The sequence below is a fragment of the Erinaceus europaeus genome, chromosome 15 (genome assembly GCF_950295315.1).
Source record: "Erinaceus europaeus chromosome 15, mEriEur2.1, whole genome shotgun sequence".
Taxonomy (NCBI): Eukaryota; Metazoa; Chordata; class Mammalia; order Eulipotyphla; family Erinaceidae; genus Erinaceus; species Erinaceus europaeus.
The window spans coordinates 49832896-49852091 of record NC_080176.1 but is presented as its reverse complement, the minus strand read 5'-3'; the positions used below and the strand labels follow the sequence as shown (position 1 = coordinate 49852091).

The 19196-nt window shown below is 39.5% G+C and overlaps 1 protein-coding gene across 1 annotated transcript in view; it reads right to left on the bottom strand.

The window, feature by feature from the left end:
- Window positions 1-19196, bottom strand: part of RPRD1A (regulation of nuclear pre-mRNA domain containing 1A) — a 65649-nt gene that overhangs the window by 19588 nt on the left and 26865 nt on the right. The window contains exons 3-6 of the mRNA XM_007535556.3: window positions 16646-16752; window positions 16471-16568; window positions 5235-5361; window positions 4952-5127 (exon numbers count right to left, since the gene is read on the bottom strand). Of these exons, the coding sequence (XP_007535618.1) occupies window positions 4952-5127; window positions 5235-5361; window positions 16471-16568; window positions 16646-16752 (508 nt within the window). The remainder of the gene's footprint in view (window positions 1-4951; window positions 5128-5234; window positions 5362-16470; window positions 16569-16645; window positions 16753-19196) is intronic.

Below are 19196 nucleotides of genomic sequence, written 5' to 3'. Positions count from 1 at the left end.
ATTTTGTTGCCTTTCTTGTTGGATAAGACAGAGAAACAGAGAGAAAGGGAAGACAGAGAGGGGGAGAGAAAGACACCTGCAGACCTGCTTCACTAGCAGGTGGGGAGCCAGGGGCTGAGTTTTTAATGTGGCCCAAGGACTGAACACAAGGTCTCATACATGCGTGGCTGGTATGTGAGCTTTGAGCAACCACCCCAGCATGGAATTATTACACTTGTTTTTTCATCTTTGTTGATCTCATGTTGTGACAGGAACTACCAGCAGAAATATATGTATCTGGGGAGCCAGGTGGTAGCACACACCTGCTTAAGTGCTCACATTACAATGTGCAAGGACCTGGGTTCAAGCCCTTGGTCCCCACATGCTAGGGGAAACATTCATAAGTGGTGAAGCAAGGGTTGCAGGTATCTCTCTCCCTCTGAATTTGTCTTTATCCAATAATAGATATAGTCCTCCCTAGCTAAAATAAACTTTAATTCTTCTAGTCACTAGTATTTTCCAAGATATTTTAGCTTCAGCAAAATTTGTCTCACAATCTACAGATTTCATAAATCAAGTTAAGTAAGTTCTTTAATGAGTTCTGCACAGTAGCCAGAATTAACTTGTTTCAAAAGCAACAATTTGTGATTCAGAAATAATGGCTTATGATTACCAAACTTTTTTAAATGCTAATTTGGTATTTTTTTAACATTGTATTTGATAAGAGATAAAAACTGAGAGGGGAGATAGAGGAGAGAAAAGAGACACCTGTAGTACTATTCCACTGCTTGTGAAGGTTCCCTCTGCAGGTGGCAAGTGGGAGCTTGAACCTGGGTCCTTGCACATTGTAGCATGTGCTCATGTGCTCTCTGCCAGGCGAGCCACCACCCAGCCGATGACTGCTTATGTTTCCCGGTGAAATGACTCACCTGAGGGCACCTGTGTTGCCAAGAGCCAAACCCGGGTTTGAGCCCCCAGGACAGCACACGAGGAAATGACCACACTATAGCAACATTTTCTATCGTTATCTATTGCAAGAGCTTCAATGCCCGTGAGGTAGGGCTGAGAAGACAGCTTAATGGTTCTGCAAGACTTTCATGCCTGAGGCTCTGCAGTCCCATGGTCAAGTCCGCAGCACCACCATAAGCTACAGCTAGACCGTGCTCTGCTCTCTATTTCTCTTCCATTGAAATAAATTCAATGTAAATAAATAATAAGAAAAAAGAAACCTGAGATAGGGACTGGGCAGTGTGCCCAGCACATATTACCGTGCACCATGACCTGGGCTCACGATCATAGTCCCCATGAGGAGGAGGGAAACTTCCTGAGCAGATCAATGCTGGCTTCTCTCTCTCTACCCACCCTTCCCTCACAATTTCACCATCAAGATAGGAGAGGTGGGGGAAGGCAGTGAATTCATCATGCATGCAGGCACTGAGCCCCTACATTAATCCTGGTGGAAAGAGATGGGAGAGGACAAGAATAGAGACAGACAGGGTCACTGTGGAGGTGGTTCAGAATATTCAAGACAGGATTAGCATGGTTGAGACCCTGTATTCAATACTGACACCATGATAGTCCAAAGTAGTACTCTGATCACGAAGGAAGGAAGGAAGGAAGGAAGGAAGGAAGGAAGGAAGGAAGGAAGGAAGGAAGGAAGGGAGGGAGGGAGGGAGGGAGGGGAGGGGAGAGATAAAGGGAAAAAAAGTAAGAAGGGAAGGGAGAGTAAAGAGAGAGAGAAGGAAAGAAAAACAGAGCAGGGGGGATCCAGGCAGTAGCACACTGGGTTAAGTGCACAAAATATGAAGTGCAAGGACCCACACATGGATTTCCAGTTTAAACTCCAGCTCCCCACCTGCGGGCAGTGAACAGGTCTGCAGGTGTGTCTATCTTTCTCTCTTCTCCATCTACCCCTCCACACATACACACCTCTCAATTTCTCTCTGTCCTGCCCAATAAAATGGAAAAACTGACCTCCAGGAGCAGTGGATTTGTAGCCCCAGCGATAACCCTGGAGGAGGAAGAAAAAAAAAAAAAAAAAAGAGCAGAGAGCTGGAGAGAAGGCTTACTTGTCACGCACCCCACCCAGGTTCAAACCCCAGCACTGACATGGGAAGCTCTACAGCACCAGGAGGGTCCAGTGCTACAGTTTCATTTCCTCTCTCTGAACCCCTTGGTCTCTTATCTGAATTATAAGTGTTCTAGGGACAGTGAAACTACGAATGGGAGAGTTTCTAGCTACAGAGAGGACGGGACAGGAAGCAAGTGGTTGGGCCCAACACTACATGGTACTGTCACCACACTGGGAGAAGCTCCCATACTGACTTGCTATCTGTCTATCTAAAGAGAAAAAAAATTAAAAAGTTAACCTGGAGTAGTAAAATCAAACAAGTGTCAGGCTCCATCATCATACACACAATCAGTCACTTTCTCCCTCCTCTCTCTCTCTCTCTGAAGAAAAAGAACACCACTTAGCCTTGAACTAATCACTAATCTTGAACTAATCACTTATACCTGGTCACAGTTAATGTTTAAAAAAAAAAATGGGGACGGGGTAGATAGCATAATGGTTATACAAACAGATTCTCCTGCCCACACCACCATAAGCCAGAGTTGAGCAGTGCTCTGGTGTTTCTCAAAAATAAAATTAAAAATAAATAAAAAACTGAAAACTATTTGATAGCATCACTACTGATAAAAGTGTAAATCCTGACCTCTTACAATTTCATTTTAAAATAAACCGCCTGGGACTGTGTGGTGGCACACCCAGTAGAGAGCACACCTTAGTTACCATACTTAAGAACTAGGACAGGAGTCGGGTGGTAGCACAGCGGGTTAAGTGCACGTAGCGAAAAGCACAAGGACTGGGGAAAGGATCCCGGTTCGAGCCCCCGGTTCCCCCACCTGCAGGGAAGTCGTTTCACAAGCGGTTAAGTAGGTCTGCGGGTGTCTTTCTTTCCCCCCCTCTGTCCTATCCAACAATGATGACATCAATAACAACAAGGGTACCAAAAGGGAATAAATATATTTAAAAAAAAAGAAGAAGAAGAAGAACTAGGACTATGGTCCCCCCCCCCCCCCCCCCGCACGCTCCCAAAGGTGGGGAAGCTTCACAAACAGCTGCAGCAGTTCTGCAGGTCTCTCTCTCTCTCTCTCACTTCCACCTACTTCAATTTCTGTTCTATCAAATAAAATTAAAACAAAAAAAATTTAATGAAACACCTACTTCAAAGAAAAATTTCTAAGTATCTCAAATCCTTTCATTATAAATGATAATCTATATTCTGTGGAATAATTTTCTAGTTAATTAGAAACCTAAGTATCTCCCTTGTAAAAGATATTTAACATAAGTTAGGTGGCTTCTTTTTTAAATGATTCTTCTTCTTCTTCTTCTTCTAGCGTTTGCCCTTCTTCCGTAGCCAGTCAACAGCGTCAGGTTGAGCCTGATGTAAATGATAAAAACTACTAGCACCAAAAAACATCAAAAAGTTCCCAACACTATTTCAGAAGTTTTTTTTTTTTTTCTTTTTTAACCAGAGCACTGCTCAGCTCTGGCTTATGGTGGGTGGTATGAGGGACTGAACCAGGGACTTTGTAACCTCAGGCATGAGTGTCTTTGCATAACCATCATGCTATCTACCCCTGCCAAGAATAATTTTTTGAGAAGCAATAGAAAACAGAGCAACAAGATTTCAGCTTGCTGTTGTATTCTTACATGTAAAGAAAAAAAAGAGTATGCCTTTTATAGGTAAAGCCCCTGATTTTTAAATAATCCCATAATTCCATGACAGTAAGTTATTCAAACTCTGCCTCAATCTCCGTATTTATAAAATGGGAAGACTGTTTTGTGTGGGATGAAAGGAGTTGACATCTGAAGTGCTTGTCATAAAGTAAATGTTACTTCCATTAGTACTGTCAGCCTCACCATGGACAATTATGAACTATGAGCTCTTGTTGGACAGCACATAGAAATCAAGAGGGTAGCTGGCCTATTTTCTACACTTAAAAAATTCAACTCCCAACTGTTTTGAAACCAGTGATAAAATAACTTATGAGAGAGAGCAGGATAAAGTGGGATAATAAAGTTTCAAAAACAGGAGACAATACAGGCTTTGGTGTTTGATATTTATTTTTAGCAGGAAGAACATTGCTAAAGGTGATGACATCATTAGAAGATACGCCCATGTCCAACACCTGCAACAGAAGCTCAATAGATGTTAAAGAAACCGAATCAACAGAGTAAAGACAGAAATTGTATGACATTACTTACCCTTCACTCTGCTAATGATAAAATAAATAAAAAATATGTTTTAGATGTTCCATCACAAGATCAATCACTGACAAGTCAATTATCAAATGTGCCTTTGGGTAAATTAGAAATTCTCCTCCATTAATGTAAGAATTAAGAAATTATTGTAGCAGGAAACAGTTTAAACAGAAACTAAGCAACTGGAAGAATTTTAAAGTATAAAACTGAATCTGGCCAATCCATCCCTGACAATGACTAGTCAGCTCAAATGAGAGAGTGCTGTGCTGTTTGAGTCCCTGCACTACCAGGCTTTGCATCAACAGTTAACAGGTATAAAGAGGGAATGACTTTCTGTAAGGTAGTAGTAAGCTGGGAGCAAAGCAGGAATCTATTGCGTATCAGATCAGGGGTGGGGAAAAAGAGTCATTTGAAACTACCTGCCTTCCTAGGCAAAAATGAAGAGCTATTCCAGGGCAGGGAACAGGGAGATAACAGATCCAAAACAAATTCTATGGCCAAAAAAGTTTCAAAACAAAGGATTCAAAATGTAACTTACTGTGTTGACATAAATCTCTTTCACTGACACCGACCTATTAGTCCCAACAGCTATTTTCAAATTAAAAAGTTCTACATCAAAAAATGCAAACTGATTAAATACTTTAAGATATTTTAAAGCCTCTACCAAAATATCAATGAGGACTAAAGAAGGAAAAGGTTACGCACTTCCAATTTATGCTCTTTTTCGGCAAGGGCTTCCTTTTGACAACGAAGGAAATCTGCTAACATTCGAGTGAGCTGCTTCCTATCATCTATTTCTGCCGCCAATCTGCCATTATAATCTGCCAGCAACATACATGCATCCTCTACCATCTTAGAAAGTCTTTCTCCAGACTCCTTATCTAGGAAAAGCACAGGACAAGAAATTAGTACTCAAGAAAAGCAACGGCACATGCTGCTGTTTGACCCAACTGCCTCAACAACTCCAGATCCCACCTGCTTTTCTCACCTGTTATCTTGTCCAGCAGGGATACCTCTTGAACTTCCACTGGCAAAGAAGCGATCCTCTGATGAACTGCTGCATCACCTGATGCTGCATTTTCTAGATCTTGTAAGGCTCTAACAAGATCTAAAGTCTAAAGGGGGTAGACACTAGTTCAGAACCAAAATAAATGAAGCTTACAAAACAACACAAAGTTTACTTCGTATGTCATAATCCTTATTGGGCCGGTACTAGTTCAAAGCTTTAAATATAAACTTTTGAAGACAGACAAATATATCTATGAAATTACATTATGCTTGGATTAGAAATATAAAAAACAAATCCATAAGACAGCTGAGCAATGATCTTGACATTAAGAAACTAACACAGAGGGTGGGGGTAGATAGCATAATGGTTACGCAGAGACTCTCATACCTGAGGCTCTGAGGTCTCAGGTTCGATCTTCCACACCATTAAGCCAGAGCTGAGCAGTGCTCCTGACATGAAGAAGCTGACACGCTAGTGTTTAACTAGCTTCTACACTGTCTGACTGCTAGAATGATGTGACTGATCTAATCTATAACAATACTTAGAATGGTAAAGGTAAAGTGTTATAATTTCAACACAGAGAATACAAGTTTTATGTATGTACGACACAGTGGTCATTGTCATTGTATATGAGAAGGATGTTTTGACATTAAGTAAGCTATTGTGGAAACCTACTGCAACATACAAGAGTGTCCATACATTTCTAAAAGATGTGACTAATGCAGTTCTGGAATATGCTCAAATATAACATCTTCAACCACTCTAATAAGTTCAATAATAAGACCATTAAAATATCTCGAAGGATTGTGGATGCATGAACACCTAGGTTTGAGACTAGCAACTACTATAAATTCACCAATCTGGTATCTCCCATCCAAGTACTAACGAGGCCTGACCCTGCTTAGCTTCAGAGATCAGATGAGATCGGGCGTGTTCATGGTGGTATGGCCATAGACCACTAATCTGATATCTAATGTTTATATATTGCTGACCCAGAGTAAAACCTTTATCACTGATTTATTACATGGGCTATGGCTAGGAGGGAAAGACAATTCTTGTCTGGTGTATTCAAAAGAAGCAAGCAGCTTTCTAAAGCTATGCCAAAAGAGTAAAGACCCTTTCTAGTAGTCTCCATCCCAGCCTATTTTTCCATTTTGTTCCCTTTAATTCTTTTTTTTTTTTAATTTTTAAAAATTATTATTTATTTTCCCTTTGGTTGCCCTTGTTTTATTGTTTTTGTAGTTATTATTGTTGTTGATGATGTCATTGTTGTTGGATAGGACAGAGAGAAAGGGAGAGAGGAGAGGAAGACAGAGAGGAGAGAAAGAGAGACACCTGCAGACCTGCTTCACTGCCTGTGAAGCAACTCCCCTGCAGGTGGGGACCCGAGGGCTCTAACCGGGAGCATTGTGCCTGTCCTTGCTCTTCTCACCACGTGTGCTTAACCTGCTGCGCTACCGCCTTACCCCCCTTTAATTTCTAAAACTAGATTCTAGCACACTAGGATATTACTCATTCTAGGGTGAGGGTAGGTAGCATAATGGTTATACAAAGAGACTCAAATACCTGAGGCTCTAAAGTCCCATGTTTAATCACCTGCACCACCATAAACCAGAGCTGTGCAGTGCTCTGGTGTAAAAAAACAAACAACAACAAAAAACCCCCCACTAATTCTGTATTGTTTAAAATTACATCAACAGTCAAATGCTATGTTTTTGTTGAGCTAGGTATTTAGTTATTTATTTAAAAAATGCTAACACTGGGGTCTAGTTCACAACAAGTTATCAAATATGTTAAAGAATGAATGAACTGGGTCCTGGTGTTGGCACACCTGGTTGAATGCATATGTTATGATGCACAAGGACGGTTGACGTTACGATGCACAAGGACCATTGTTCAAGCCCCTAATGCCCACCTACAGGGGGAAAGCTTCCTTCTTAATTTCTGGCTGTCTCTATCCAATAAATAAAGATTAAAAAAAAAAAAATGAATGAATGAATGAATTTAACAACAAGTATACTCTACCAAGAGTGCTTTACTTCATTCTGTGGTTAGACCTGAATATTTAAAACTATTTCACTAGATGGAGGAACAGCACTACAAAGAGAGCTTAATATCAAATGACAATTAACCAGGGGAAAAATGTTTTCTTGACTGATTGATGATCTTTCTTTCTTCTCTCCCTTCTTACTCTGTCTCTCTTCTTTGCGTCACAATGTCACTGTGGTTTTGTGCTTACATAACTCCACCACAACTAATGGACTCCCCTCCCCCCCACAAGAATCCGAGACAAAGAGATCTATAGAGATCGAAAGAAAATGAATGGGGATGAGAGAAGAGGAAAGGCACCACAGCCCCACAGCCCCACTGTGCGTGAAGCTCCACTTTTGCATGGTGCTCCCAACCAAGGTCATATAGCACAGTGAAGTGTCCGCTGCACTGGATGAGCTCCCTGTTGCCCTCATGTCCTCTGTCTATAAATGTGGGCTTCAGGTAGTCCAGGAAGTGGCACACGAAGTAAAGCCTTGGACTCTCAAGCATGAAGTCCTGAGTTCAAGCCCAAATATTACATGTGCCAGAGGGATGCTCTGGTTCTCTTTCCCCCCACCCTTAAAAATAAATGAGTAAAATTCATTCTGTCTCACTAGTGCTACAACTGAGAAAAAAGAAAAAGAAACAGCCAGTTTTGGGCAATAATCAGTTGTATCTCTCTCTGAAGCACTTGTAACGGGGGAGAGTTTCAGCCAGAGTCTGGTTTCATGCAGAGCGCTCGGGCCACTCCTCCAATTCCCATGGAGCACGGCGACTTGCTAATTGCACTATAAGTTATGAAAGTTCAGCAGAAAACAGACTCTGGTGCACACACGGTGTGCTTCTGTACCATTTCTAGTCCACGTAGACATTTACCTTGTTTTATGAATATGGCTATGTCTTCATTTTTCTCCTTTTAAAATTTATCTGTCCCTCCTATATGTTTGAGACACAGAAGGAGGAATTTTTAAGACTCAATGCTCACATAATCAAAAGTTTAAAATGTCTTCCTAGAATCATCAGATGGCTAAATACCACACTGTGCCAATCAGGGACAACTATTTATTACCATTAGGATGATTTAGTCCATTTACTATTTCCATATATAACTATACAGAACTATATGAATATGCTCTTGCTACTCTAACACTCATTTTCCCCTATTAAAAAACATTTTTAAACTATCTTTCTAGGAATAGTATTTTTAGTGCATTTATAACATACAAAAAAAAAAAAAAAAAACAATAGTCTATGCAAAAAGAACCTATCATAATGGTGAATTTCTTATTATATCTAACCATACTCAGCAGTTAGAAAATCTCTGTGCTGGGAGTCAGGCAGTAGCACAGCGGGTTAAGTGCAAGTGGCACAAAGTGCAAGGACCGGTGTTAAGGATCCTGGTTTGAGGCCCATTTCCACACCTGCAGGGGAGTCACTTCACAGGCAGTGAAGTAGGTCTGCAGGTGTCTATCTTTCTCTCCCTGTCTTCCCCTCCTCTCTCTATTTCTCTCTGTCCTATCCAACAATGATGAGAGCAATAATAATAAAAATAACCACAACAACGATAAACAAAAAAAACAAGGGCAACCAAAGGGAATAAATAAATATATTTTTTAAGAAAGCTCTATGCTTTCGCTTATATGTGCAATATAAAGAACTGAAACACATGAACTTTTCTTTTTTTTAAGTAAACTGTCTTTAAGGTTTTGTGAAACTCTGGTGGTTGGTCATGGGGGGGGAAGAGAACAGATCTATGGTGGTGGGTGAGTATGGAAATACCTCTGGATGATCTTGTAAGCCATTATTAAATCACTAATAAAAATGAATTTTAAGAGAGTAGGGCGGTAGTGCAGCAGGTTAAGCACACGTAAGGATCCTGGTTTGAGCCCCCGGGTCCCCACCTGCAGGGGCAATGCTTCACAAGCAGTGAAGCAGGTCTGCAGGTGTCTTTCTTTCTTTCCTCCTCTGTCTTCCCCTCTTCTCTTCATTTCTCTGTCCTATCCAACAACAACATCAACAACAATAATAACTACAACAATAAAATAAAGGCAACAAAAGGTAATGAATATTTAAAATATATAAATAAATTTTAAAGAACTATTTTGTACTAATTATGTCTGAGAATATTATGCCTAAAATATACAGTGTAGGGTGACAGTAGTTAGCACAATGGTTATGCAAAGAGACTCTCATGCCTGAAGCTCCAAAGTCCCAGGTTCAATCCCCTGTACCACTGAAGTAAAGCTGAGCAGTGCTCTGGTATAAACAAACATCTATATAGAACTAAGTGGAGGCACACCTGGTTAAGCGTGTGCTCACGCACGCGTGCGCGCATGCGCGCACACACACACACACACACACACACACACACACACACACACACACACACTCTACAATGTTAAAGGACACAGGTTTGAGCCCCCACCACACCTACAGAGGGAAAGCTTTGCAAGTGGTGAAGCAGAGCAGCAGGTGTCTCTCTCGCTTTCCCTCTCTATCTCTCCCTTTTCGCTTGATGTTTGGCTGTCTCTATCCAAAAAATTAAATACACACACACACACATACAGTGTACTAAATAAAACTAAAGTACAAATACTAGACTTGTTAAAAAAAAATACATATCGGGAGATTCGACTTCCAGAGGCGGAGCAACAAGCAGCAGATCAATTCCTTTCCTCCCCACCCCTCCCCTCTCCTCTCCCCTCTCCTCCTTTCCCTCCCCTGCCCTCCCCTCCCCTCCCCTCTCCTCTCCTCTCCTCGATAAACTAGGAATACCAAAGGAGACCACCTGGGACTGAAATAAGACAGGACTAGAATGACCACAGGAACCCAGTAAATCACTGGTGAGTACAAACACGTGTGGCTGGTGACAGAGAGGAGAGAGGGGCCTAAGGAGAGATTAAGTGACTGCTAACAGTTCAGCAGTTTATCACTTGAGACACCACCTCCAGTCTGCTCCACCAACAAGGGGACAGCTGAAGGGAGGAGAGGACTCCCCAGAGACTCACCAAGTGCAACTGAATCTCCATTGCTACTACCCTCAGAATCTGGAGCAGCGACAGGAAGGGACACCAGGGGACAGAGACCTAACCAGGAAACTCAGAAGACCTATACCTCAGTGGCATACCTGAGGGGCTGTAAAAGTCTCTTTGCATAACCACTGGATTATCTCTGCCACACCCTGCTTTATCTCTTGGTCAGGAGTCAGTGATTAAGCTAAGAAGCCTATTGATAGTTTAAAAGCCCTCAGGCTCCCATAGCCTACAGGGCAGAAAAAAAAAAAGAGGCTTTTAAACCACTGAGCTCCAACTCAGCGATTTAAATACTATTGAAAAAACTGTTAACTTCCACCACTGTGAACCCTTTAATTAACTTACTTAGACACAAGTCAATCCAGGCAATAGTGATCAATAATTTGAAAAGTACTGATAAAGGGAACTCATAACATAATATAAAAAATAGTTAAAACAACAAGAAAAAATATTGGAGACTCGACCAGGACAAGAGTCCAGCTAAAAGTCCTCCAGAGGGTGAAGCACAAAATAACCAGTTCAACATCCAAACATTAGCTAAGGAAATAATAACAGGAGTGAGTAAAGAATTTGAAAAAATTGTAACCAGAAATGCAGGAGCAACAAATGAGAATATGGAAGAAAATACTAATTATCTCATGGTTATTAGAGAGCTGAAAGCTGAAATCGCTGAGCTAAGAATGCAACTAGTTGAACAAGCTAAAACAGTATCAGAGCAGGGCAACAAAATAGATGAACTCCAGAAAACAGCAGAGGGCAGAGAGAATAGAATCTATGAGGCTGAAGACAGAATTAGCAAGATTGAGGATGAACTAGAGACAACTAAAAAAGAAGTAAGAGATCTCAAAAAGAGATTAAGAGATGCTGAAAACAACAAGAGTCCTATGGGATGACTTCAAAAGAAACAGTGTACACATTATTGGCATACCAGAGGAAGAAAGCATTTTCCAGGCCACAGTAGCTGAAAACTTCTCTAGTCTAGACAACATCAAAGACATAAAAATTCAAGAAGCCCAGAGAGTCCCAAACAGAATTAACCCAGACCTAAAGACACCAAGACATATCATACTTAGAATGGAAAGGAATAAGGATAAAGAAAGGATCCTGAAGGCTGCAAGAAAAAAACAAAGAGTCACCTACAAAGGAAAACCCATAAGATTAGCAGCAGATTTCTCCATACAAACACTACAGGCCAGAAGAGAATGGCAAGATATCTATCGAGTGCTCAATGAGAAAGGCTTTCAGCCAAGAATACTATATCCTGCTAGACTGTCATTCAGACTAGATGGAGGCATCAAAACCTTCTCAGACAAGCAACAGTTGAAGGAAGCAACCATCACCAAGCCTGCCCTGAAAGAAGTTCTGAAAGGACTCCTATAAACAATCAGACCACCACAAATAGGACATATATCAAAACACTATAAAACTCTACAAGAATGGCGTTAAAATATCTTCAATCTTTGATATCAATAAATGTCAATGGTCTGAATTCACCTATTAAAAGACACAGAGTAGGAAGATGGATGAGAAAACACAACCCAACAAAATGCTGTCTACAGGAAACCCACCTAACTCAACAAGACAAACACAGACTTAAAGTGAAAGGATGGAAAAATATCATACAAGCCAATGGCCCAAAAAAAGGGCAGGAGCAGCTATTCTCATATCTGACGTAATAGACTTTAAAATAGATAAGATTAAAAAAGATAGGAATGGACACTAATTAATGCTCAGAGGATCAGTCAGTCAAGAGGACTTAACAATTATTAACATCTATGCACCTAATGAGAAGCCATCTAAATACATCAAACTTCTACTGAAAGAGCTACAGCAATATATTAACAGTAACACAATCATAGTAGGGGACTTCAACACCCCACTCTCTCAACTTGACAGATCATCCAGGCAGGAAATCAATAAAGACATAAGGGAGCTAAATGAAGAGATAGATAAACTAGAACTATGGGACATTTTCAGAGTCATTCATCCCAAGAAACTGGAATACACATTTTACTCAAATCCACATGGGTCATTCTCAAGGATAGACCATATATTAGGCCACAAAGACAGCATCAGCCAATTCAAGAGCATTGAAATCATCCCAAGCATCTGCTCAGACCACAGTGGAATTAAACTAACACTTAACAATCAACAAAAAATGAGTAACAGTGCCAAAATGTGGAAGCTCAACAGTACACTTCTTAACAACTTCTGGGTCAAAGAGGAAATCAAGGAAAAATCAAAATGTTTCGAGAGTTCAATGAAAATGAAGACACAAGCTATCAAAATATTTGGGACACAGCTAAAGCAGTCCTAAGAGGGAAGTTCATAGCTATACAAGCACACATTAGGAAACAAGAAAAAGCACAAATAAACAGCCTGATTGCACATCTTAAAGACCTAGAAGAAGAACAACAAAGGAACCCTAAAGCAATCAGAAGGACAGAAATCACTAAAGTTAGGGCAGAAATAAATAACATTGAGAATAGGAAAACCATACAAAAGATCAACGAAAGTAAATGTTGGTTCTTCCAAAGAGTAAACAAAATCGACAAACCTTTAGCCAGACTCACAAACAAAATAGGGAGAAGATCGGATACTAAATGAAAGAGGAGATATCACAACAGACACTGCAGAAATTCAACATATCATGCGAGGCTTCTATGAACAACTATATACCACCAAGCTAGAGAACCTGGAAGAAATGGACGATTTCCTAGATACCTACCAACTTCCAAAACTAAGTAAAGAGGAAGTGGATAACATGAACAGGCCCATCACAGCTAATGAAATTGAAACAGTTATCAAAAATCTCCCCAAAAATAAAAGTCCTGGACCAGATGGTTTTACAAATGAATTCTACAAAACCTTCCAAGAAGAACTAATATCTCTACTTTTAAAAATCTTCCAGAAGATTGAAGACACTGGAATACACCCTGCCAGCTTCTATGAAGCCAACATCACTCTGATACCAAAAGCAGACAGGGACACAACCAAAAAAGAAAACTACAGACCATTATCTCTGATGAACAGAGACACTAAAATATTGAACAAAATTCTATCAAACTGGATACAGCAGTATATTAAAAAGATTATTCATCATTACCAAGTGGGGTTTATCCCAGGCATGCAAGGTTGGTTTAATATACGTAAATCAATCCATGTGATCCACCACATCAACAAAAGCAAGACCAAAAACCACATGGTCATATCAATAGATGCAGAGAAAGCCTTTGACAAAATAAAACATCCCTTTATGATCAAAACACTACAAAAAATGGGAATAGATGGAAAATTCCTCAAGATAGTGGAGGCTATATATAGCAAACCTACAGCCAACATCATATTCAATGGTGAAAAACTGGAAGCATTTCCCCTCAGATCAGGTACTAGACAAGGCTGCCCACTATCACCATTACTATTCATCATAGTGTTGGAAGTTCTTGCCATAGCAGTCAGGCAGGAGCAAGGAATTAATGGCATACAGATTGGAAGAGAAGAAGTCAAACTCTCCTTATTTGCAGGTGACATGATAGTATACATAGAAAAACCTAAGGAATCAGGTGTCAGGCTATAAAATTAACATTCAAACTCAGTGGCATTCCTCTATGCAAACACTAAGTGAGAAGAAATTGAAATCCAGTAATCAGTTCCTTTTACTATAGCAACAAAAACAATAAAATATCTAGGAGTAAATCTAACCAAGGAAGTGAAAGAGTTGTATACTGAAAATTATGAGTCACTACTCAAAGAAATTGAAAAAGACACAAAGAAGTGGAAAGATATTCCATGTTCATGGGTTGGAAGAATTAACATCATCAAAATGAATATATTACCCAGAGCCATCTACAAATTTAATGCTATCCCCCCATCAAGATCCCAAGCACATTTTTTAGGAGAATAGAACAAATGCTACAAATGTTTATCTGGAACCAGAAAAGACCTAGAATTGCCAAAACAATCTTGAGAAAAAAAAAAAACAGAACCGGAGGCATCACACTCCCAGATCTCAAACTATATTATAGGGCCGCTGTCATCAAAACTGCTTGGCACTGGAACATGAATAGACACACTGACCAGTGGAATAGAATTGAGAGCCCAGAAATGAGGCCCCACACCTATGGACATCTAATCTTTGACAAAGGGGCCCAGACTATTACATGGGGAAAGCAGAGTCTCTTCAACAAATGGTGTTGGAAACAATGGGTTGAAACATGCAGAAGAATGAAACTGAATCACTGTATTTCACCAAATACAAAAGTAAATTCCATGTGGATCAAGGACTTGGATGTTAGACCACAAACTATCAAATACTTAGAGGAAAATATTGGCAGAACTCTTTTCCACATAAATTTTAAAGACATGTTCAATGAAACAAATCCAATTACAAAGAAGACTAAGGCAAGTATAAACCTATGGGACTACATCAAATTAAAAAGCTTCTTCACAGCAAAAGAAACCACTACCCAAACCAAGAGACCCCTCACAGAATGGGAGAAGATCTTTACATGCCATACATCAGATAAGAGTTTAATAACCAACATATATAAAGAGCTTGCCAGACTCAACAACAAGACAACAAATAACCCCATCCAAAAATGGGGGGAGGACTTGGACAGAATATTCACCACAGAAGAGATCCAAAAGGCCGAGAAACACATGAAAAAAATGCTCCAAGTCTCTGATTGTCAGAGAAATGCAAATCAAGACAACAATGAGATATCACTTCACTCCTGTGAGAATGTCATACATCAGAAAAGGTAACAGCAGCAAATGCTGGAGAGGGTGTGGGGTCAAAGGAACCCTCCTGCACTGCTGGTGGGAATGCAAATTGGTCCAACCTCTGTGGAGAACAGTCTGGAGAACTCTCAGAAGGCTAGAAATGGACCTACCCTATGACCCTGCAATTCCTCTCCTGGGGATATATCCTAAGGAACCCAACACATCCATCCAAAAAGATCTGTGTACACATATGTTCTTGGCAGCACAATCTGTAATAGCCAAAACCTGGAAGCAACCCAAGTGTCCAACAACAGATGAGTGGCTGAGCAAGTTGTGGTATATAGACACAATGGAATACTACTCAGCTGTAAAAAATGGTGACTTCACCGTTTTCAGCTGATCTTAGATGGACCTTGAAAAAATCATGTTGAGTGAAATAAGTCAGAAACAAAAGGATGAATACGGGATGATCTCACTCTCAGGCCGAAGTTGAAAAACAAGATCAGAAAAGAAAACACAAGTAGAACCTGAAATGGAATTGGCATATTGCACCCAAGTAAAAGACTGGGGTGGGTGGGTGGGGAGAATACAGGTCCATGAAGGATGATAAATGACATAGTGGGGGTTGTATTGTTAAATGGGAAACTGGGGAATGTTATGCACATACAAACTATTGTATTTACTGTTGAATGTAAAACATTAATTCCCCAATAAAGAAATAAATTTAAAAAAAAAATTTTTAAAAAAAGGGCAACAATAAAGGAAAATAAATATTAAAAAAAAAAAAAAAGATATCGGGAACTGGGCAGTAGCACAGTGGGTTAAGCACACGTGGCTCAAAATGCAGGGACCAGTGTAAGGATCCCTGTTCAAGCTCCCCACCTGCAGGGGAGTCACTTCATAGGCGGTGAAGCAGGTCTGCAGGTGTCTTTCTTTTCCCCTCTCTGCCTTCCCCTCCTCTCTCCATTTCTCTCTGTTCTTTCCAACAACAACAATAATGACTACAACAAACAAGAGCAACAAAAGGGAATAAATTTTTTTTAATTAAAAAAAAAAAAAGATTCATGGTTCAAGAGTTGGCACAGTGGATATGACTTTGTACTCTCAAGCTTGAGGTCCCATGTTCAATTCCTGGCAGCACATGTACCAGAGTGATGTCTGGTTCTTTCTCTTTCTCTCTCTTATTTCTCATGAATAAATAAAATTTTTAAAAATAATTATAATATTTCTTTACAAAATATGAATTCCTAATGTGATACTCATCACACTACACTAAACAAAAGCAGTTAACTAGGAGACAAACAGATAAGCCTGTATCTTATACTCAGAGAATAAAAAGCTACTTACAGAAGTAAAACACTGGCATTAATAAAGTTTGGTGGCCACATGAAGCCACAGCAATTTAACTTTTAACAGAGGAAAACTTCTACCTGTGGCGGTTCACTTGGTGATCCCAGGGAAGAGCAGTTCTCATTTTCATCTACTTTGATCTGGTCATAAGTTCGTTTCCTAGGCTTTTTATCACCATCTGAATTCAAAGTAGTTAAACATTAATGAAAGAACACATTTGGATTAAAAGAGTATGATCAGAGATTATATACTTACACAGAGCTTGTTTAAGCTGCTCTAATACATCATTTTCATAAACAGACCTTTCTTCCCAAATAGATAAAACTCGTCCAAGGTGCTTCTTACAACTTTCATCAGTTTCACTAAAGAAAAATATTAACAGTAAAAATGCCCAAGGTTATTGAAAAGGTCATAGTAATTTTTTTAGAATACAAGACATTTATTTCCTAAAAATAACTGTCCAAACATCCACTAAGCATTACTTTGTGCCCAACAGGGATGATCAATACACACTTACTTCCTGCTTTCCTTAAAAAACATACATTATTATAAAACAAAACAAACAAAAACCTGTATATAACAGTTAAAAGCTATTAGGAACAAATGTTCCCTTTGCTTCCCTCCCCACCCCATCCCAACCCAACTACAAATGCAAAATAGGTGCCACAAAATAGAATGAGTGGGACCAGGCGGTGGTGCACCTGGTTAAGCACTCACATTACAGTGCACAAGGACCCAGGTTCAAGCCCCTGGTCCCCATCTGCATGGGGAAAGTCTCACAAGTGGTGAAGCAGAACTCCAGGTATCTCTCTCCCCTCTCAATTTCTCTCTGTTTCTATCCAATAATAACAAAACAGCAAATATATCAGCACAGAGAGAGAGAGTGTTGCATGAGATAAGAGTGGAGAATGAGTTAAAATGGTAATTACTTGAGTGGATAGCTTGAGAAATGGAGTTGTCGTGCAAAGACAGCAAAAGCTTGAGGAGGACAAAGTTTGCCAGAGAGCAAGCATGTGCGTTTAGGGGCCCAACAGGTGTGCAATAAATAGTGTGAAGACTATGGAGAGTGAGGTCCATAATTCGATCTCTAACACTGCATATATCAGAGTGGTACTCTGGTGTTGTTAGTATTCTCTCTCCTCAAAAATAAATAAGAATTTAAAGATAAATAAAAGTATAAGCTCAGTATCAGACACACTGAATTGAGGGATCTGGAATAATACAAGAAATTCATAGACAACTGAACATACATGTCTGAAAGGAAAATTTTCTCACATGAGTATAAGATTAAAAAGAGTTACTAGGCTGTAGTACAACTAAATACATGTAGTATATGAAATCATTCAGAGGACAAGTGAAAACTATGATCCCAGAGAGTTCAGAATTGAATTCTAAGAAACTAACATCTAAAAAGATAATGAAAGATAGTATGAAAATGAGCTATTAGAAAGCAAAAGCTTTCACACAGTAATTTCTGAAAATGTATCTCCGGTGACATATTCTTGAATTGTTCAACACAGATAGCCTTTCACATCCAAAGAATCATCAAATACTGGGGTTTTCTATACAAAATGTGTCAGCTTGCCTCAGTACAGGCTTCTACACATTATGATTATACTAAGTTAATAGTCTCTATTTCCAAGACAATCAAAAAAATGATGACAGATACCTGCATATTTAGAAAACCTTTAAATCACTATAAGCACTGTAAGGGAAAGTGTACTGAGTATTAATTAATCCAAAAATATTAATTGGAACATTAATTGACTTCCAATTTTTCAGTTCAATATCATCATTCACTGGGAATGAAGTCTGTTCCAAGATGGCAAGTTACTTTTGCTCTTAAGAGAAAGCTACTAATTATAATTAATTCAACTACTCCAACTGTCCACATTAGTCAACAGTTAAGTAATACCTTTCTTCACAAAAATTAACAATGTATAGATATAGACTTCCTGAGGTGGGCAGGGCTACAGAGTAGCAGCAGCTGTGTCTCTCCCCTCCCTGGTCAACTAAGAGTAGCAAAGAAGATCACCTGAGAACACAAGACAAGACTTGGAATACTCTGGGGACCCACCAAGTCACAGGTTAGGAGTGAATAATTAAGCTAAAAAATCTACTTGTGGTTAAAAAGCCCACAGGCTTCCAGAGCCTACAGGGAAGATAAAGAACAAAAGAAAGTGTAACTGCCACCATGATTCACCTCAAGGATTGAGAACAATGAAACAACTGTTAATTTCCACAACTGTGAACTCTTTAAGTACCTTACTTAGACACAAGTCACTCCAGGCAAATGTGATTAGTGGATTAAATAGTACTGAGAGAGGTATCTCATAACACACTATATACAATGGTTAAACCAAGAAGAAACATGGGAGGAATGAACTAGGACAAAAGTCCAGATAAACCTTCCCCCAAAGGGTTTTGAGGACAAGATCCAAACACTAGTTGAGGTCTTAGTCAAAGGAGTGAGGAAAGAGTTTGAAAATAATATCATCAGAAAAGGGGAAACAGCAAATAAGGCTCCAAAAGAAAACACTATCTTGAGCTAATTAGAGAGCTAAAAGCTGAAACAGCTGAGCTAAGATCATAACTAGCTGATCAAGCAAATACAGTATCAGAACAGGGCAACAAAATAACTGAGCTACAGAAAACAACAGAGGGGAGAGAGAATAGAATAAGTGAAGCAAAAATCAGAATTAGCAAGATTGAGGGTGAATTAGAGAAAACTAAGAAAGAAGTAAGAGATCTCAAAAAGAAATTATAAGATACTGAAAACAGCAACAAAGACATATGGGATGACTTC